We start from the raw sequence: 23,054 nt of genomic DNA, 5'->3' as shown, positions 1-23,054 counted from the left end.
AAATGTCCTTTCATGGCTAAGCCTTGCCTCTAATGAGTCTTTCCAGAAGTCCCCCCAGCATGACTGTAGTAAAGCATACTTCCACCACTTCTATTAGCACTGGAACCGAGTGCATCTCAGGCTCTGACAAACCTTATATTACACTAATGGGGAGGGGGGGAAAAGGAGGGGAAAAAAAGTTTTACCAAGTCTAAGGGAATCAGTAAAACCTCAGAAGAAGAACAGGTGGTAGGGGTGCCTCTGCCTATACACTCTTTATCTCCCTTTTAATATGACCTTGTGGAGCCAGGGCCTGCCCTTCTGGGTCTTCACACCACTCTGGATGCTGCAGAGGCACAGGGATCCATCTCAACCCTACAACTTCTAGGAGTGCAGAGCTCCCTTCTCCAGCACCATTTCTTCTAAGGCCCACAGCCACTTGATGGTTGGCTGCTCTGCTGGGGGAGGAAGAAGCATGAGCAGCAAGCAGAGGTTGCTTACAGTCCCTACCTTTGCTGATTGCTGGACCAGAAAGACTATTCAGGCAGTGCTGTCTTTTCTCCACCAGGAGAGAGGAAGAAGTTGGAGGCAGGCACAGGAGGGCCAGGCATCTCATAGCAGAACACAAGAGCAATACCACAGATGCTGCAATACCACAGCAATATCCGTGCCTAATCATTTTGGTACGATGCAGCTCAGTATCGATATATTGCTTATCACCTGTCTACACTGCAGCAACTGAATAGACAAGCAAACCCTGGGCTGAATTAAATATAGTAACTAGGGGTTCCCATGGCAATGAAGCTGCAGCAGCCTGATTTCTTCAAGGGCAAACAAATCAGACAAATATCTTGATTCCAAAGCAAGGTTTCACAGTCCAATTTGACCTCTCTACCACCAAAACTTGTAACAAACAAATGGCAGAGAAGAACAAGAATACAATGTTCTTCAGGAAGGAAGACATCATCTTTTCTTCTCTGGTGGGTTTCCAGAGGGAACTTTTATCTCCCAAATGCAACCCTCAGGCTCTACTGGAACATTAGATATGGGTGGTGTGGTCTATGAAGGTAAACCTTTTTCACCCCTCCCAGTCTGCTCAACTACAGCAAAAGTAGCTGTCTGTAATGGTCAAACTTTTACTCCGAATCCTCATAGGTGCATCAAGAAGAGCTGATGCCTCTGATAGAGAGGGTTTTGATCACAGACTTTAGCAGAAGAGAATAATGCCTTGCATGCAACTTTTCTGGCATCAGAGAGACAACACAAGCTCTCAAGGCAAAGACATGTGCTGCTTGAACCTACCCAGAATGACCAGCCATGACCTCTCATGCTCACACCTCACTTTTCTTTTCCTCCCTCCAAGTTCAGCAACTTCCTTGTCACATTTATTGGTTAGTGACCAATGGTCCCTGCTACAAACAGGTTTTCACAGGGACCAACTTCCTGACACCAGATTCCAAGTCTGAATCAGAAGCTAGTTATATCTACCCAGACAGCTTAGCTCTGACCAGCAAGGGGCACTGCATGATACATCAGGCAAAGCATGTGTATGTGAGAGAGAAGTTTATTTCAAACCTGGGAAATTGCAAAGCTCCAGCTCCTGTCCACTGGGATAACAGGACAGTACTCACAGCAGGAGTCTTTATGTCACAGTGCTCTTTGTGCTTGAAAGCATTCAGGACTAAAAATTTGGGATGGAAGCATCTCCTACTCAAGCTGCTTTTATGAGAAAGTGACTCAGAAGCCAAGCTTATGCAAACAAATCTATTCATCACCCTTGTTGAGGGTTAGTGCTTTCCTTTTTTTTCCCTCTGTGGAATTTTCCCCATTGTCATGCTAAGATACCTGTTGACTGGGCCCTGGTGACAAGGGGGAGGGGACGGGAGGGAAGAAGCAAGCCCCGCGAGATTCAAACAGCCAGAAGAGGAAGCGGAAGGCTGGGCCTCGGCCCATTTCCCCCGCGGAGTTCGGACGAGAAGGACGATCGCCGCCGGTGTCTCATCCCAGCGTCGGGAAACCACCATCGGACCCTGCCCGGCTGTCTTCTCGCTGTGAACTACCACCATCCAGCACTCTGCTGATCACCGGCACCCACACCGTGAGCGGAGAGCTCTCTCTCCATCTCTCTCTCCCCCCGGGACAGCTCTGCCATCACCCCCAGCCCTCCTGCGGCTCTGCGGGAGCTGCCCGCCTCCAGCACCGGGAACTGCAGCTCAGGGAAAAGGTGCCTGCAGCCAAAAAACTCTGGGACTGAATTACTGTTCTGTTTGTGGGTAATTTCATAGCTGTTGTTGTTTTTGTTTGTCTTGTTAGATATACTTGTAAAGAACTGTTATTCCTACCCCCATATCTTTGCCTGAGAGCTCTCTTAATTCCAAAATTATAATAATCGGAAGAATCACATTTTTTTTCAGTCCAAGCGGAAGCTTCTGCTTTCCTTGGCAAACACCTGTCTTTCAAACCAAGACAACCCTCCAACCCAGACCAGTCACCCGAACTTCCAGTTCTCGTTCCACAGCTAAACTTCCTCTTTTATTTACACTTCCTTAACTTTCTAGCTATAGGCACCTGCTTCTCCTTTCTTTATGCAGTTATAAATTAGGGCAGAGAAGGAGAGGGGGAAAAATCCCCTACAACTAAAATTGAAAATGCAGGGAAAAAACCCCACTACTTAAACAGATTTTCAAACAAAGTTCTGCCTTTTTAAAGGGAATGACTGCTATAAAGCACAGACATTATTGGATCCCAAACAGAAAAAGCTCTCTTTCTGCATTTTTTCCATTCTCTTACTTTCTGTATACAGTCTTTCTAACCTTTTCCAGGACACAAAAAAGATGAGGCTGTGTATGGACACAAAAAGATGAGGCAGTCAAAATCCATAAGGCAAAAGCATGAGTTCCATGGTCTTTCCATGAAGTTAAGGAAAAAGGACAAGTAGAACTAAGCACAAAACAAGATCACCTGAACTGTTTCATACAGCAAGCACAGGTTTGGAACTTGAAAAGCTGCCAGAAAGATGCTTAACTGAGTTTTAGTATATTTTAAATCCTTTGCAGGATCAAGGCCTTAGTCACAAAACAAGAGACTATCTCCCAACTAGGTGTTTTGGGGTTTTTTCACTTCTTTCAAAAGAGCAAGTAAAAGATAAAAACCTCCTGAACAATAATCTATTCTTCCCAAGTAAATAACATATTCACCCCTGCCGTGTAACTTCATTTGAATTCTGTATTACTGGATGAGGATCTCACTAGTCTCACGTAGACTTAGATTTATTATTGAACAAAACCTGATATTCTTGTCAGATTTTAATAAATAAGAGTTTGAGAAAAACAAAAGCCTCTGGGCAAGTACATTGCAAATGGATGCATGAATAATTTAGGACACCACTTTTTATTAACTCTTCCTGGGTTAATCTTTCCACAGGACTCATTCACATACAGAAGTCCTACCTTTAGCTACAGTACCATTACACTGCTTGTCCCAACACTTTAGAACATTTTCATTTAGGGTTTTCAGGGTGTAAAGCAAATACTTGGGAATTCTTAGCCCACTCCTGCAGACAAGCAAGAATTCATGCATGTAGCATAATACCCTTGGAACAATGCACCTCTGTCCACATGGAAATAGTTGTAACACTGCCACACCAGCAAAAATAAATTTCATGACCCACACGTGCAGACAGATTTCCTGTGTAGATGAGGCATTGGTTAATTAAGTTATGCTGTTGGGGCAATTTCTATTATATTTCATTTTAAACTGCAGCCCTCCAGAACAGCAAAAGAAATTTGCATTTTAGACCAGTAGCTTTAACTCCATTGGAAGGTGAGGTAGGAAAGACCTGGTACCAGTACATCAACAGCAAGAACACTGTGAGCTTCCTCCAGCAGATGAAAACGTGGATGAGGAGCCATTGTCCCACAGGCTGCCAGTACACAAGCCAGCAGCCTTGTGCTGCATCATCCCCAGGATGGCTAGGCAAAAGGGCTTTCACAAGCATTCAGCAGAGGACACGAGCTTATTCCCAGAAGCTGTGAAAAAAGCAAAGATTGCCAAAGGGCTCCCAGGTCAAGGAGGTGGTTATGTCACAGGGCATTGAAAAAAAAATAAGCCAAACTTAATCAGAAGTGTTTCAATAGCAGAAGAGGCTACAAACACCCACCACACCCAGCTGCAGCAGTTTAATTCCTAAGGGCAGACAAGTACCCCTCTTAAGGCAGTTAATGAGAAAGACAGAGATGATTACTTTGTGTTCAGGGTTCACCCAGGATGCTGCAGTCTTCTTTACAATGATTTAGTTATTCACTAAACATGCATTTTCTTTTATCCACAAGAATAAACGGCAATCCAGCAACGATATCTGCAGGTTTGCTCATGCACCACTGTTGCTTTCTGCAGAGATGTGGCCTAGGTGTCTCAACCCCACACCTAGTGCCTGCCATGGCCACAGCCACAGAAGATAACCCACGGAGGTAAGAGATGCCTGCCAAGCCCAACTCTGAGCTGAAGTAGGAGCAATGACACAAGGGGCACATTGGACTGCCCAGTCTCTCCTGAAACACTTCAGCCCATCATCTTCCTTCCCAATGTTTCACAGGGATCAATTGCCAGAATGCAGACTTCTGTTCTCAGATGACACAGAGGATTAATCAGCTACTTTTAATTTGAAAGACCAGTTTAGCATTAGCCTTTCTGTGCTCTCAAGATCATCCTGGCCACAGTGCACAGTCATCTGCTGCCAACAGCATCTCCCAGCTCCTGAGCCATGGCTGTGCTCTCTGAGCAAAGCTCCCAGCAATGTTGCCCCGTTGCACAGAAAAGGTGGGGAGCACATACAGTACCTTATGGGGAAGTGCCATATGTTTTTGTAGACAATCCATGTGGGAAGCACCTGCAACCCTTTCACCTTGTTTACAGTGCTGCTGTCAATTCACAGAAGACTTTGATCTTCCTATCTATTATCAGCCCCATGTGTTACAACCACATAAATCATAAAACATATATTCTGTTAGGCAATAAGCAAGGCTTTGTTTTCTATGCTGTGGTCTGGTTAAGTACACAAAGATCATCTGTAGAGCCATATGAAAATAGAGTATTTTATTATTGCTATTTTCTTCAGGTAAGAGCAAAGAACAAAGAAAAAAAAAGGCAGTGTGAGGAGAAGGAGAGGTGTAAAAAGACACAGAAATACAGTGGGAAAAGTCTTGATTTTCTTAGGTGACTTTTCCTTAAGAGAAGTTCCTTGATCATTCTGCTTCTTTTGTTTAGAGAGGCCCTTTCATGGCAGGCAGAGAAACGTAAAAAATGAACAGCACAATACTTATTTAAAGTAGGCCGGAAGCCCAGCCTTACTTAATTATTTCAGAGGTCAACAAATTGATTTGTCATAGCACTGTCCCCTTTCAGTGCTTGAAGGCAATTCAGATGTGGTAGGACTAAGCAATACATAATGAACAGCTGCAAAACCCAAACATAATCTGCACAGAAAGGGCTAGTTAGGGCTGAGAGCAAAGGAAAGGAGTGGGACAAATTTGTCAAGTACCATGAGTATTATTCACGTTATATTAGCAGCTAAAGGCCTCTGAGAGCCCCATATCCTAATTTGACAGGAGATAGTCATACACAGAAATCTTATTTTACACCTGCAGAGCCTACAACTTAAATAATCTGAAGTGACAGTGGGGAAAACAAATAACATCTATTTTCCATCTGAAGGACTGGGGGACAGTCAGGTAGAGAGGAGATGGGAACTGCCAGCCATCACCATTTTTTTTTTCCTGTTAACACCCTGTGAGAACAGAGATTCTCAGCTCCTATGTACACCTGGAAATTGCATGCCAGCTTTCTTTGGGAAGGTTAGGAACTAACTCTTGTGCCACTTGGTCTGTATCCTAGACTGTGACTCTGCTTGGCAAGGTGTTTCCCTAGAATACTTTTACAAAGCAGTCACAATTTGAGTATCTCCAGATTAGAGAACCACAAAATACCTATTAACACCTAAGAGAAGAAAAGCCACCCCACCAAAAAAAAAAAAAAAAAAAAAGACAACAAAACCCAACACAAAACCAAAACACACAACACTCTAGAAACAGCTGAAATTACTGCACATAAAAATGAAGCTCTGGTAGTACTGAGAAGTCTCAGGCACAGGGCAAAGTTTTAAAGCACAGCTCTGCCAACACACACACACTCTCACACATGCCTCATCCAGAGACTAATCCAACCCATTGTGTAAATTCATGAAAAAAAAGAGGCATGGCCACACTCATTTCTATCTAAGAATAAATTGTTCCTCATTTCCTTTTTCAATGAAACACTTTTCATGTTGTGAAAGCTTTAAAATAAGCATGTAGGACTATTAATTTAAGTCCCGGGTGCATTAAAAATATCATGTAACATAAAATGCTTGTTCACACACACTCCCTGTGCTGCTCTGTATGGTTATGCACCCAACTCTTTGTCCACACAGCCAGGATTAAAAATACTATCTTCTATATACCAAGAACCTCTGCGCTATCTCAAACTCCCACCTTGTCAGAAGGCCTCTGCCTTCTGACACGCTTAAGGAAGTATAAAAAAAAAAAAAAAAAAGGAAGAAAATTCCGGGATTATTTATCTTCTACCCACCACTAAAAGCACAGCTATTTTTAAAGGAGCTCCTCCCTCGTCAGGTGCACTAAGAGACTTGTGGTATGAAAGTAACATATTTAATGTTGACAGAAAAGAGAAGGAGACCTGATTGAGGCCATTACAATGTACAGAGTTGGTAGAGTCTTTCAAGTAACTTATACCAGGTCAAATGAAATCTGTTTCTGGGCATCTCTATCCCCAGGATTTAAAAATTTGAGGATGTCACACATATTTACTAATCCCTCCCCCCTTCTGAGTGAGCAGTGCAGGAGACACAGCCTCTGCATGGCTGTGTTAATTCATTCATGAAATGAAGTAGATGACATTTACCCAGATATAAGAAATGACAGAGATTATATTAAACTCACGAAGTGCCACAAAGAGAAAAAAAAAAAAAAACACCTCTGAATTATACAAGCGTATTCAGCCATCTGCATCCGTTTGGTTTTTGGAGCCAATCTGAGTCCAGACCTAAGTGCAAATACAAAAACTCAAGCCCATGTTCAGGGGCTGGGGAGAGAAGCAGCAAAAGGGATGGACATTTATAACAGCTGTTTCTTTTTTCTGTTCAGGTGGGCTGATGCAGAAGCTGGGTTCCAGGGCAGCACAGAGCCATGGGGTCGTGGGCTGTGCTCCTCCACAGCCAGGGAGCTGCCACTTCCCAGTGCTGGCAGGGGTTATTTTTATCCTGCCAACTGGGCTAAGATGATTACCACTGCCACCGCCGCTCCGCGTGCTTGCATCATACCGCTAGCGCTGATTAGCAGCATCAGTATTCCACTTCATTAATGCCAAATGAAAGCTGTAAATAGGGCTCTGCTTTTACAGGATGCTGCTGGAAATTAGAAATACTGTGATATTAATAATGAACCAGTCACTGCTCCTGCGTGGATGCCTGGTGCTATTGTGACAGGGTGATGCTGAAACTCCTCATAGCTCTTTACCTCACCAAGAGTGCCAGAACAACGTTTCTAAATCTTTTCCCATGGTGCTTCCCACCAAGTTGGGCTGTATTAGTCTGTGTTTTGTTACTCGTGTTTAGACTGTGGTATTTTCACCAGAGCTTGTTTTGTCTGCGCTCGCTAAAGCGCGCCGTGCCTGACTGACCTCATGTGACGGTGCAGCAGGCGTTTCCTGTGGCTTTCAGAATATTTCTGTGCCTGGCCTTCCTGGGGGTTTTCGAGATGCAGCGTGAGAACAGTCTCATCTCTTGCTCTTTGCACCTAATTCACCACTACAATACTCCTTTGCCGTACCCTGAAGGAAAAACCATCCAGGTTACTTTTTCCAGAACACTGAATTATTATTTCTGGGGAAGGTTATCTCTGGAAGATAGCAAACTTTCTGTGTCTCCAAACTTTACTTGCTACTAAGAACACAGTGTTCATTTGTATGGATTTGTATGAGCCTATTATTTATATTCAACAGTGCTACTTATTTTTACAGTGGAATAAAAAAGAAAAACAAGATGGCTGAGGAGGGTAAGCAGACAATGTTACTTGGTCTAAACAAAGGTAACCTTTTTTCCTTTTTTTCCTCCTTCCCCCCACATCACTGTAAGGAAGGGATAAGGATCTGCTGAATGCTTATCCCGATTTCTAGTTAGGAGCTCTAAGCAGCTTCCTTTGACAAACAGGTAAGTAATTTCTGGAAAACTACAGGCAGGGTTACCCTGGCAGGGCTAAAGCCATTTCATACAAGATAAATGGAGACAGAGCAGCACACTTGCAGAAGATGAGGGACACAATTGTGATGCTACATTGAACAATATGGCTGAGAGAACATGTAGAGAAGGGGAATGCAGTGCAGGGCTGCTGTCTAGCAAAATATGGGGTACCTATCTGGACACGTGTTCATGAAGCCAAGGAATTCTCCTCAGTGTTCCAGGAAACAGGGACATGTGTGTCACAGTCCAGGATCCAAGAAAAATTTGGGGACAGGAGACAAAAGGATGAGAGCATATGTGTGACCATATGGAGAAAACGAAACGGAAAGGCGGTCAAAGGATATAAATATAATTTGTGATACTACGACATCACAAGATAGAGCAGGTGATAAAGCAGGTTGTCTATAATAAAAGCACAAGTGTAATAAAGTTTATAGTTACACACCCACCACTAAACTTTATATTAGCAAACATTCCAGGGCAACTAAAACAAAACCATGTGATCTGATTGCTGCCCCTCATAAAGCCTTTCTGACCCATGATAAAATTGAGGCTTGTGTTACTTTTTCCTCCCTGAGACGTGACATCAGGGTACACAGAAAAGCCATCCATAAGTCTGTCTTTCTGCAAGTTTCATCTCATGTATGCTTTACTTATCATGGCCAGAACTTAAGTGCAACTGGAGTTCTTCACTTCTCCGGTTTTGCTTAGCCCATTTTAGCCCAGGAGGAAAGAAAAGGCTTCCAGAACACACCAAGTATACCTGTCTGCTGAAAAGACTTGTCCTCATACGTATCTTCAAAAGCAGCATGCAGAACAGACGCATTCAAAATCAGTAGGCTGTTACTGTTTGTTTCAATTCTGCACGTTATCTTTCATTTCTTTATAGGCAAGACAGCTCATCTGCCTCCTGTAAATAGGATCAGCAGTGGTGGACAAAATATTTTATTTTTGAGTGTATCTGAAATAAACATGTACATAATTTTCTTTCGGTCTACTCCTTCTAACTGGCATTTTGACTTTAAATCAATGAGAGAGTTAGATTATATTGTACAACATCCCTCTTAATACCTTTGCTCTGCTTACGTTAATGCAGATGCAGGCATTTCTGAAATAATACTGTTTTGATTATTTTAATTCTTTTCATTTAGAATATTTTAATTCTTCAGTGATAGATAGGACTCAATAGACTGTTGTTTGGGGTTTTTTTTCCATCATAAACATAGCATGATGGAATGAGTACGCCAAACTGAATTTCATGTAACTGCACACGCAATAGACTGTCTTGTAAAATAAGAAGTGACACTTCAACTTGGTCATGGTTACTAGCCTGAAAATATCTGAAGTTTAAGCAAGCGAAAGCAGGGTTTCATAAGTGGGAAGCCACAAGCAACTCATTCATTCAGTTTGTGTGCAATAAAGACACAGATCCCAGCAAACAATGGACAGCCTTACTCAGGGAAGGAAAGGCTTGTCAGACTGGCCACAAGGGGGACAGTCACTGGAACCTGCTTTTCTTGCACAATCTGCCTAAAAAAATATGTCTAAACAAAGAAAAAATATAGTAACCACCTACTGAGCTCTTGGGAGAGTACTCTTTCACGCTACAGCATATGAAATGCACACAGGAAAGATTAATTTTTTACCTATAGCAGCATGTACTTTTTCTATACATTCTTAAGACAAACACACACACAAACTCATTTATTTAGTTAATGCATTATTAAATGTACACTAATAAAAGTAATTTCCCAATGCTTGGCACATTTATCATGAAACCACTAGCAGAATTCTTTACAATAAAAATGCTAGCAGTACATATGACCAACCTAAATTATCTAGGGAAATAGCTAATATCTGACCATGCAGAAACATAAGAAAGTGGGGCTTTGTTATAGGATAGAAGGAGAAAAATAGATGTATTTTCTTACAGAAAAATTACAATGATAAAATTATTTTTAATAGTACAATGCTACAGCTCCAGGAAATTTTCCTGAATCAATTCAATCTGTATCGTGTGGGACTTTAAAAACCCATTAAAAATAACCATGATAAATTCCCTAACCTCATTCAGTGCACCACACAGAAGACAAAGGAAACTGCAATTCAACAGAGATAGAAAAGAAAGAAAAGAACAGAAAAGATAGCTTGTGTATCAGCAGTAGCATCCTCACTAACAACAATGAGCAAATCTGTACCACAAAGGACAAGAAGAGCAGGAGTGATGTGTACAGCTGACAATGGCACTCCAAAGTAATGACTTCCAGGAAAATCTGCTGTTACAAATGGACAACGCGCTGCTGAGAGGTAGTTGAGTCACGGCTTTCATAACTTGGCAAATTATTCCAGCCTTCCAGCCTAAGAATGAATGTACCAAACCCCAGGGTGTATATGGCTCTGGTAAGAAAACTAGGGGGCAAACAGCTAATAAGGCAAACAGCTAATAAGCTCACCTGGTTTAAATTATTAAACCTTCCTGAAATCTATGCAGGTTCGGGGATTTTTTTTCCCCCATATTTAATGTGTAGTCATAAGATACAGATCGTGTTTCAAACTGTAATACTAGTGAGAGCACTGCCTACCTGACCTATTTTCCATTTACAATGTTCTACATATTATCAGTTGTAACAAGCACACTTCCTTTGCTGTTCCCTTCTTTGTGGTAGGAGAAAGGGGGAAATTGCATAACAGATGGGAAACACATCACTTTATCATGACACAACCCCAGTCCCCGGGGATGGAATAGTGCATGGAGCTCTCTCTTCCACAGCGACACCCCCTTTCACCTTCACTGGTGAGTCCTGCTCACCTGCTCCTTCTACTGACCCCCAGCTAGAGTACAGCAAATCACACTGACACTGCTCTGCACACATGTGAGCTCTCCTCACAGCTGCATTAAACAGCTGTCCCAGGCCCACATCTGGCTGCCTAGGGACATGAGTGTGATGTAGACTCAAGAATTTCTCCTCTCTGCCTCAGTCACAGCTGCTTGGCTGGAGACCAGAGGATTCCCATGGATCTGCCTCATTTTTGAGTCCATGTCACCATTCTGCCTTGCTTTGCTACTCCCCAAACCCTCTGGATCTCTGAAGTCTGCTACAGCAGTTTCCCAGAGCCCTTGCCTCCAAACAGTTCAATGTACATGAAACACCAGCAGTCATGATTAAGATTTCTGAGAACGCTTCTGAAAAAAAAAAAAAAAGTGTTTCTAATTTCTCAAAGTTTTCTTAGAAAAGTGGGGGGAAACAGTAGATTTGAACACAGACCAATGTAAACACTTCAAACTCCTGTTAAATATAAATGCATTGGGCCAATTTCAAGCAACTTGATCCTCATGCAATGACAGAGGTATAGCAGAGACACAGCCCCCTGAATCTCTTCATAACCCCTATAAACAAAACAAAACAAAAAATACAAGCACAACTGTGGGATGAACCATCATTGAAGTAAATATATTGATCTATCAAAAATGATTGAAGACTGACAATAAAAGGGTTATAAATTCTTAGGAGAAAGAGAAAGTAAAAAAACCACAAAACCAACCCACTGAAAAACTCCCACCTACATTCACAGGGAAAAATAGACTGGAACAATAAAACACAATGGCAGTGCCTGTACATCTTTGATAGCTGCCCCTCCCAAAAGCTGGAACAATCCTGCTATAAACCAAGCAAATGAAAATGCAAATGCATGAGCAATCGTCTGGGGGATTCAGATGCTTCATGTCCTGTAGGCAAAGAAGGAAGGGGAAAAAGGTAGGAAAGCATGAGAAGGCACCACTTTTGATAGCTGCAGTTATTGATTATGCTCTTCTCACCTGGAGCCTTTTCAATCCAGCAGAGACCTGCCAGTATAGAGGCAATGCTGCCTGCATGGCAGGGTCAGCACTACCAGCAACCCCCCTCGTCCTCTGACCTCAGTGTAATCCACTGCTTCCACTCCTGGCAGCAGGGACAGCCTGTGGATTTCAGAGGTGCCAGCCTCTGCAAGGGCAAGTACAGCTTCCTGCAGAAATCCAATACCCAAAATGGCAAGGAAATACACTGAATGCAATGCCCAAAGCAGTCCTGTGAGGAGATATAAACACAGTGGTGTATCAAAGGAGTCTGCTCCAAGGCTTATAAATTGTGTAGTTGTTTAAATATTTTGCTAAGCAAATGAACAGAATGAAAATTATGGTAGTTTCACAAACTTCTGCTCTTCGCTACTGATGAAAATCCAATTTTATTTGTTACAAGACAAAAGCAAATAAAATGCCACCGAGACAGGAGAAAATATGGGTCTGCAGTAAGAATAAGTTTGGGTACTTCAAATATTAATCTTCCCATTTTGTAATATATATCTCTATTTCAAAAAATAAAAAATTAAATTATTTTATTAGAATTTAATATTTAAAAACTAATGCCTTTCCACATTATCATCTGACCTATTTTAACATTTGTCTCTGTACTGCACTTGGAGACCTACTTTCTCTGTCTCCTGCCCCAAAGATAGCTGATTTCCTACTGGCCTAAGTGGACAGCCAGTGAACATATAAAATGGTTAGGCTACTTTGGTAGAATTTTACTTTGGCCCTTCACACGGAGTATTTCATAAGATGTTCCATACAATAAAAGGTCCCGAAGAACCAAGATCATCTCATAATGTCACTCTGAAAGACTCTGCAGCAATTCCCAGTGTCCTTGCCAAGATCTTTTTTCAATAAAATAGATTCCAACATTGACAGAAAAGCTTGGATTATTGCTGAGTGATAAAATATCTGCTGCTAGCCCTTAAAGAGTCAGAACATCTCTCCCAACTCACTCCTTTTTCAGTAAACTACTTTAAGAGGTCTGGGTATGTCTTCAAATTTGCTGTACAAAACCTAATTTTATTCAGTAGGTACCATAATCCAAAGACTGAAGTTACATAACATGAGAGAGACCTAAACATTGGGTCAGCACCTTCAGATAATCACGACTCCATGCCTGTAATGAAGCTATGCTGAAGTAAACAACAGCTTGAAGGTTCAGACCAATATTTTCTGGCTTGTTTGCATGGGGCAGAGATTCTGGGACAGGACATGATTTGAATCTTAATAAAGTCAGACTAGAAAAAAATGGGAGTATACCCCAATAATTGCTGGAGGATATGGTCAGTCTTTTCCCTAATGCAGTGTCTGTCATTGCAGAGCTGCTGTTTCTCTGCATGGGAGGTTTGCTGACATTACTACAGCTTTTTAATTATACTTGTAGAATTTTATCTCTATGACTAAAATGAAAAAAATCATTCTTCAAGACAGCCCTCAGGTTTAGCCACTAAAGTTTACTGGAGGGAAAGAAAGATTCACAATCCCCAGAATAATGGTGGCTCAGCAGATCCCATGTTCCCCAGGACAGGAAAAAAAACAAAACAAATGAACATACTAACAGCTGAAAGCAACTTCTTCCTCTGCAGTAGAGTATACTTTTGCCTACTGCCTGATGAAGTTGTACCCAGTTCACCGCCAGCAGAAGGTCTGACGTAAAGCAGCCTCTCCAGGGAAAGAAAAGAGGTAGTCAAACAGAGAAAAAGGGTCATTTTAGGATGGTGCCAAACCAACAAAGAAAAAGGAGATATTTTGTTCCCCTTTCTACTAATAAAATGCAGTAGACTAAAACTGATCCCCAGACTAATAACATAGAGGGAAAAACTAAAACCTATATATCACAAAACAATAAAAAAGTAATGAAGAGATTTATGGAATTACATAAAAACCTTGGAATTATGTTAAAATTGTCAGGTCATGTTACTGTTTTCAACTCAACATGGATAAGAAAAACAAGGAGGAATAAATATTAGAGCATGGAGGAAAGAGAGCAGAGAGCTAAAGAGGATGGAGAGAAGAAAAACCCAGAGCAAATATTTAGGGGGGAGGGAAGGAAATATGGAAAAGCATAAACACAGTGCCTACAAGTCCAGGTTGTGGATGGAAAAAAAGCAAAACTACAACAAACCCCAACAAGGCGGTAGCACCAATTGAACAACGACGTTGAAGGCAGCACTTGACAGGAAACACCTCTGTAGATACCTGGCAAAGTGTAGTCATCCTCACAAAGGAAAGTACAACTTTTTAAAGAAACTACTTAATAGACATCCCAAATCCATTCCTGTGCTGTGCTTTGGTATCCTAAGGGCAGAGGCCCTGTGAGGTCTTGTCTAAGGGCTCCCCAGCATGAGCAGAGAGGGTCTAACTAGCATTTGCATCCTGGGGCTCCTAGATGGTGGCATGAGAATGGGACAGAGCCATGGATGCTCCAGCCTGTGCTAGGCTTGCAGACAACGGGCTGCTGATCTGCAGTTTCTTCTCTGGATCCTTCTCCAGACCCAGTGTGGGATCTGTGGAAAAGGGATATGCCTTTTGCTCAGCACTTCTCAAAGCGCAGTCAAACAACTGCCACAAGCTGCTTTTGGATTTCTTTGGGCTGCCAGAAAGAAGGGAAAGCTGGCATTAGAGATCACCACCTGGAGAGGCAGCTATTTGACTCTGCTGTGATGTGACCAAGGCAGGCAGGAGAAGTTCCTGCATTGAGCATTAAAATTGATCTGCTTCAAAGGCTGCCAAGAAAGGGGACACACACACACACACAGGAAGGCAGGCATGATGCATTTGCCTCCCTCTACACAGAGCGAGGGGAAATTGTTTAAGAAATGTATTAAAAAATTACCATGCATGACACTGGGAACACCAGTTCATAATCAGATACCTAGCGAGTGAAGTCAGAGACCATTAATAGCTACTGAACATTGCATATTGCATGTATCTGCTTTAGGTTTGCATCAATACCTCTGAGAGCTGTAGGAAATTCTAATGAAAGCATTTAATATGCACAGCAAAATCTACAATGCTGCTGTTTTCCCATACTTTCTAGGAGAATTGGTATATTGAAATAATGCCTCAGATTTTTCAGTCTTTTAAAAGATTGCCATCTGCTTCTTTCCAAATGGTGGAAAGGGGTAGGGGGGAAATTACAAGGTGGACTTTACAGCTTGTTAAAAGTTTAACAAATACAGGTTCCAGTAGATAATGAAGACAGTAGAGCAATGAGAAATTTAATCTACAGAACTAGTTTTTGTAACTCAGAATATTTCCCCTCCCTCCTTTGAATGAGGATGACACATTGTGGTATGCAGGTATAATATGATAAGAAGAAGCAATCTGTTCAGCAGTTTCATTCCCTTTAAAATTATAATTTTAACCATTAATTAGCTAAGAAGCAGGCAGCAGAGATCAAAGATCACCTGTGCTGTATATTAGTTGTAAAACACTCCTCAGACAGCACGTTTTCAAAAGAAACTTCACTTTGCAAATAATCCTAGGATGGAGCACACAAGGACTATGCTTCAACACCTAAATGCTGCACAGTACCAGTGTGCAGGGAACTAAAAAGAAACACTTCTGCAGGAGGAAACGGAGGCAAAACCTTCTCCTAGGCAAGGTTGTTAAATGCACACACAGAAGCAGACCAAGATTTAATCAGATTCCTCAGATGCTTAGATATGGTACAAGGGCCTGCTTCCATTATTAATCTTAGGAGCTGACAAAAGTTCTGGCCCATGTCACAGAACCATCATCCCATGTCCAGGTAAATCAGTCAGTGGAACCAAACCAACCAGGAGATTTTCCTCTAAACAAAGAGTAGTTTTCTGGAGCTACGTTCACCGCAGTTTGCGCACACTGTGAGCACAGAAACAAGCATCAGGAACATGGTGCAGGTGACAGGCAGTGTCCTCTGTTGCCTTGCCAAGAGCACATAAAATGTTGTCTGTCTCATGCAGTTGAATGTCACATTCTCTTTCCAGAGGTGTAAAAGATTACATTAGGTCTTCGACTTACATTGGCTTGAACAGCTGCAATAGAGTAATGGAGAGACTGGATGGAGGAAAGATGGGGAAAAGCAGAACAGTGAGCACATGCCTGCAGCTCAGCCATCCCAGGGCAATGACTGGAGCCTCAGAGAGGAGTGGGAGAGCTTTGCACACAGAAGAGACTACCACTTGCACCAGAGGTTTCCATCCAAATGGCTTTGCCTGCACTAGGGGCTGGAACTGTGAAATTCTGATGGGCTTTTGAGTTCCGCCTGTGAATCCATAGAACACAAATGTCCCTGGACCTTACTGGGGCAGCCAGAGGCTATGGGAACAAATCAAGAACCATCACAGAGCACACAAGCTCAAATTGCACGGTTCTCATGGGAGGCCACAGTCCACACAGCAGATTTGTTTGTGGCTATGAGCCGCTCATTAATAAATACTTTTGACATTACTAGTACACTAGGTATCAATTTGCAATGCTCCTGAGATCTAAGAACATTTGAAACATGCCAAAATTAAACTGGTGAACTAATTTACTGTAAATTTAGTCAATAAACTGCAGCCCACAGATCTGCGTATGCAGAATGTAAAATACTACAGTAATGATCAGGCAGCCTCAAAAATGATTCCACCTGTAACAGTGACACAGATTCCAGCTCTCAGAATAGTGTAGTATGCCACCTTTTGAGTAAATCTTTAGGCATCATTCCCACAGAAGGCTGTGTTTTTAAGGACCTATTAACTCCAGAGACAAGAAGAGAAACTGGTGATGATATATCCAAAAGTAACTCACAGGACTTGTTCCAGCAGCTTGATTTAACCACTGGAGCCAACTATAACCAATACCTAACTATGTTTAACTGTGGGAATTCAGACAGAGATGTAGCATTGTACCATGAACTCTGCCCTGAGGTTTCTGCCAGGAGTATTGCTGGGTTTCAGTTCTTTTTGAAAATACAAACTTTTAAAAAACAGGTTACTATTTACAAATTCTCATAGTGATAAAAAAAGCATCTGAAAGTTTAACTCAAAAACATTAAGCTAGTCATACTGTTCTGCTCTTTCATGTAATATTTCCCATTTCAGAGGGAATGGCTAACACATTCCACAGAGAGCAACTAAATTTTCTGCATACAAAGTGCTATCAAAAGAGAGGGTGCGGAGGGAGGAGAAATATTTTTCCCCACTGACTTCTTCCAGGTACAATAGAACTAGGTGTTTATGTGTACCAACAGCACTAAAAAGAATTTGTTAAGGAACAAATGCAATTGGTTTTTCATGTTCCTAATTCAGCAAGGTAGACAGACTTCTGGTTTACTTGAAGCGTGTTGAGTAATACCATTTACTTTAATGTGATTACTCATGTGCACAGAGTTAGGGGTTCTGCTGTACTGTACAATATGCAGGTAACTAATGGAAGAAAGAGATAACTAACACACACCAGCAATTCTGGGGCTGGTCACTAATCTAGAGTCAAAGAACCTTACCACAACACATAAAGGAGAAAGGCAGTGAGAAGAAAATAAATCTTGATTAAATATGAAATACCTGACACCAGCCAAAAAAATATTCTGCGCTTTAAGAAAACAAGAATCCAGGCAATTGAGGCTACCAAAATTCCCTATCAGGTTACTTGGGTAACAGAGATTATGAGGAGCTATAAAACAGCAGCAGGAAGCTTGCTTTTCACGATGATCATCCAGGTAGAATTTCCTCTAGCTGAAATACAAAAAAGTAAATTCTTTAATATATCTTACCAAAGGAAATACCACAAGAGCAGTAGTAAGTCCACTAGACCCCCTCCCTCCCACCACCAGTGCAAAAGAGGAAATCAAGCAGGATAAGATTTTTTTCATAAAATTGAGTTATTTCTTTACATGAGCCTTCAGTTGAGAATACAAAGATGAGAATACTTTTCCTCGAATTACTTTTTCCACAGAAAGCAGCATAAGGGCAGAAATAGAGGGGTTAAAAAACTTTGTGAAATTAAAATAGCAATAAAGACATTATTTCTTCAGTTAAATTTGGCCCATGGTGAAGACATCAGCTGCTCCCCGCCAGAGGAGATCCAGCCCTATCCACTTTAGGTTTTGTCTCAAGGTATTTGATGGCAGAAGGAAGAAAAAGGTTTTGAGCAAAGTTCCACATGCCCAAACCCCAGAAACACATGTCCCTCTTCCATCCACAAAAGGGGAAAGCCCCAAGCCCCCACAGTGACAAATCAGAGTTTCTACTACAGACATCTTCAGACTTCTCATAGCAGGTTGAGTGCTCAAGTCAAGGCAGAGTCAGAATAAGGCTGGAGCTGCTGCAAGCTATTTCAGATGCAAAACAACACGAAGAAAGAGTGTCACCCCACAAACTGCACTGAATTTTAATCTGTTTTTACACTCTGATTATACACAGTGAGGTCTATGTTATGATCTCTTACATTCTTCCCCATGTTCAAATGCATTGCTGCAGTTGCAGGCAGAATAAGTTCCTTCATCCCAGAGCAATCAACCACCCACTTGGGGCTGTGTTATGTTTTCTACAATCACTGGTAGTAAGTTGTTGGGCCAAGAATGTATTACTTATTTTGGCAGATTTCTTTTACTCCAAATCCGCCACACACGCCTACAGTTCTGTAAAGCCATAATGATGCAATTGCAGCAGAGCAGTTAAATGCATATTAAGTGCACATTGAAAGTAAAACTAACTCGCTCTCACATTGTAGAAGTTGCTTTTCTGATTCCATAAATTACGTTCGCCCTCTGTTTCTCTGTCTGCTTTATAGCCTACTTCCAATCAGTAGTCATTAACCTACAATTGAAATGGAACGACTGGGTACAGTGGAGATGAAAATAAAGTAACATAGCATTAATATCATCCAAAAAATGAGTGGCATAAATCACTAATCTCCACAGCAAACAGGGCTACTCTCCTGCAGAACTCTTATGTGAATAGGGGAATAGTCAAGGCAAATGTTAATGTGTATTAGTACACTGTCTTCTGAATAGGATTATTTTCAACTTCATTTTTGTTATGGAGAATTAGCACACACATTTTAGAGAAAGCATTTCTATAGAAGGTACTCCAAATTATAGCCAAATCAAAGACTTCCACTCTGTTGCAGGACCTCTTCAAAAGCCACATCAGTGGCTTGGACCCCCCTCTTGAATAGAAATGCTCCATTTCTGCTTTTGCATCAAACCAGAAATGTTTGTTTCTGCCTTGGCCTCCATCTTGGGCCACCTCTGTATGAAAACAAACAGTTTTCACAGCACAAACTCACAACTGATGACTATTTGCATTGTCTGTCTTTATAAAATACCAGTACCATCACCTCTCCTTTGGATTTGCACACGGAAGCAAAGGGGAAAAAAAGCTTTTGTGACCTACAAAAGCCTTACTTGAAATAATTCTCTCCGACTTGAGGCCTTTTAGAATGGAAGGGATATATTGTTTTGACTTGATTAAAGCTGAAAAGTTGATTTGACATCCTGTTGTCAAGGAAACCAATTCACACACAAAAGAAAACAGTTGTGATGGTATCATTCAGACTATTCAAGTGACCTTAGGAAGAAAAAAAGGCTTCAGTTCCAAAGATTTGTATTCAACTCACTTCATCACTGTAGAAATAAAGATCATTGCTCCCTATGCTTATTGGAAAGCAGTTTTCAATCTGGGAAAAGAAAAATGCCATATCTTCTTCCATCTGCAAGATCCAATACTTTGCTGGGAATATACACATAAACACACCTACCATTTATTTGCCTATTTCAAAGAACCACAGAAAGAATCACACTGAAGACTTATAAGGAAAGAGAAGGAATTTCTTTAATTGACAGGACTGTGATAAATACCCCCTGACACATACCCCACCTATTGAACAGCAGCTTAGAAGCCAGGCTTTAAAACATCCTCCTTCAACTACAAATAGACCTTACCTCGAACACAGCATTGTTTGCATCCAGCTTTGTTTTCCTGGGAGATGTGAAAAAACAGCTTTTTTTTTCTTCTCTGCCAGCCTCCTAGATCCCTCACAAATTGAGTTTCACATGCATGCAATAAAGGAAGTATACCTATGCTCACTCTTCCTACCTAGAGAATCCCAAAGAGGCAGAACTATCCTGGCTGACCACAAAACCATCATCCAGCTTTGCAGTCCATGCAAGTCTCACAGAGGTTTCATTCCCTAACAGTCTGTAAGTAGGTTGGAGAAATGAAACTTTCTATCTGCTCACATACTGTAATTATACATCTCTTTCTCCAATGACATAGCCTTGCCTGGCTGAGTGAGCAGACAGATGACTAAATAGCAACTTGTCTTGATTCAGCTTAGAAAAAAAAATAAAATAGGCATGATATTAATAAGAAGGGAAGTATACTGAGGAATAAATGCCAGTGTTCTTACATTATTGTCATTTAAGGGCATCACACCAAAGGTCACAGAGATAATAAGCCTCAGTCACTTTCCATTTGTTACACAACATACAAATTGCCACAGCATTAATGAATATCTTTTCCCATTCCTGGCCAGCCAAGACACTGTATTTTTTTTCCTCCTAGACAAGTACCTAACCCTTGGAATTCATTATTTCCATCACTTCTTGCAGCACTTTGTCCTTAGGGCTGAGCATAAATGCCACAAGGCGGCTGTGACTGGAGCATCAAATGCCTGAGCCTGACTTCTTTCTGCTAAAGCTTTTTTTGCTGGAGGAGCATAGAGAGAGCACGTTGGTGTATTTTGTAATCAAATATGCATACACACAGACATTCATATGTGCTGTCTTACAAGTATCTTACGCTCCTTGCAGACCATGGGGGAAAAAAATTAGTTTCACATTTTGTGATCATTTGGCTTTTGTAGCATAACTAGTATTTCAATATATAATTTTTTAATTGTGCAATATGTTAATTGATGTTCAAGGTGCGAGATTGCCTAATACTTATATATTGAAATACTAGTTATGATATGAACACCATCTGACCACAACAATAGAAGATACCATGGGACAACTGCATTTTCTTAAAATGATGACAACTGTATGATGACAACTACTTACTGGAAAGTAAGTAGTTCTTGGAATAGAAATTACATTCACAGAAATGAGGAAGAGCTTTTACGAAGGGATATACTGCTTAAACCCTCTTTACTTCTAACCAACTGCTAAGATAGCACAGCTGAGCTACAGAGAAAGGAATGCCTCATTTCTAATCTGTACTTCATTGTATTTTAAGTTTAGGAATTTTGCATAAATATAGATAGCAACAGCTGAACCAAATTCATACTATTTCATAAACTGAGGTTTTTTGAAGATGACAAATTATTATTTCCACCGTTGACTGTAAGTATAAAGAACATGCAGATGAAAAAAGAATACTGAAGGCTGGTAGCTTTGTACAGTTCTGAAAAGGACTAAACTTTATGTACATAATTAAAATAAGAGAGAGAAAAATGAAGTCCGATGCCAAATGCTGAACTAAAATAAGCTGAGAGTATTAGCTGCATGTAATCAAACCACCTCCACCTCTGTCCCCCAAACTGAAACACCGCACTCTGCATTTTGATGAACATCTTATCTTGGTATTTTCTGCTTTCCTACCCAACAAACTCGAAGAGCAAGAGCCAGAAAGAAGAAAGCTGATAGCACTGCTAAGCTTACCCACAAACAGGGCCATACTCTGTTATGAGTTTTGTGTGGTTTTCCCAGAAACCCTGGAAGAAAGAAAAATAACACATTATTTTAGAGAAATGCTTAGCTGAAGCTCTATTACACACTGTTTCTACCACTCACACAAAGCTTTGAACCTCAGCCAGGAGAACCATGGTATTAACTCATAACCTCACACATCTAATATTGTCCATATGTGACAAACATAGAGTCTAGAAAGGATGGCTGGAAAAACAAATCCCAATCCCAAAAAATATCTGGACAGCTATGAAACATGTTTTTATCAATGTTTTGTGCTCCAAAATTTTTTACCATTTCATAATTTATTATTTTTAAACTGACTTCATCATTTTGGTCCTGATTCATTTTTTTTCAAATATGCAAATGAATGAAAAACTAACAGAGAAATTAATAAGAGAATATGCATATGACTTACTACACAAAAGGGAAGACAGGAAATATGGCAAGGTCATCTTGTTTTGGTTTTAGTCACATTATTTAAAAAAAAAACAAACCCAAACCTGCCATGTCAGAGTTTAACATAAGGTAGTCAGCTGGTACACTCCGCAGAACAGTAAGCAGATTTATTTTTTAGATTTTTAGTGTTTTTACTGTCTTTCATTTTCATAATTGATGAAAATTGGTATCCATTTATCTAAATAAACCTGCCACTATACTCAATTGTTAGTATCTTAAATGAATTCAAATTGATCAATCTAAAAAAGGTGTGCTAAATATATCCCCAAAAACGAACGATAAAAAATCTGTTTTAATGAAACAGCAATATTTGAGGACCGTGCTGCTCCATTGTGTTTGCAACTTTTATATGGAAAAAGTAACACATTTGATTGCATTAATCTGCATTTATATTCATGGAAGACAGACTATCATGATCTATTTTCATTCTTAAGAGAAAATTCACTAACAAAGTAGAATACTTATGTCTCGTATTGAAGCTTTCTTAGCTTTTATGACATACCACAGAATATTAGCTAGAGCAATACAAACTACTGTAAATACATCTACTGCTGACATAAAAAAACAAGCCAACGTAATGTGTGTATGCTTTGAGAGTATTTTACCATACTAGGCAAAAGAAAATCTGGTAAACAAAAGTAATGACCTGACTTACCACCCTTGGGTGCTACCTTATTGTCCAAATGGCAAAGCACTTGCCACCACTTACAGTCCTCCTCTCACAGAACCCCTTAATTACTTATTTTATTGTTATAGTACAGCTGTGCTTTTTATTTTCATTTTTTTTTTAATCATGGACTTGGAATACTTTTATT

At 40.7% G+C, this 23,054-nt stretch overlaps 1 protein-coding gene across 4 annotated transcripts in view; it reads right to left on the bottom strand.

Moving 5' to 3' along the window:
- TBXAS1 (thromboxane A synthase 1) overlaps window positions 1-23,054 on the bottom strand; it is a 246,495-nt gene that overhangs the window by 134,052 nt on the left and 89,389 nt on the right. For all 4 annotated transcript variants that reach the window (XM_062492480.1, XM_062492481.1, XM_062492484.1 and 1 more), the window contains exon 3: window positions 21,754-21,806. In XM_062492480.1, coding sequence (XP_062348464.1) covers window positions 21,754-21,806 — 53 coding nt within the window. The remainder of the gene's footprint in view (window positions 1-21,753; window positions 21,807-23,054) is intronic.

The sequence above is a fragment of the Cinclus cinclus genome, chromosome 4 (assembly GCF_963662255.1).
Source record: "Cinclus cinclus chromosome 4, bCinCin1.1, whole genome shotgun sequence".
Lineage (NCBI taxonomy): Eukaryota > Metazoa > Chordata > Aves > Passeriformes > Cinclidae > Cinclus > Cinclus cinclus.
Note: the sequence above shows the minus strand (reverse complement) of the source record. Positions and strands in the feature narration are given on the sequence as shown.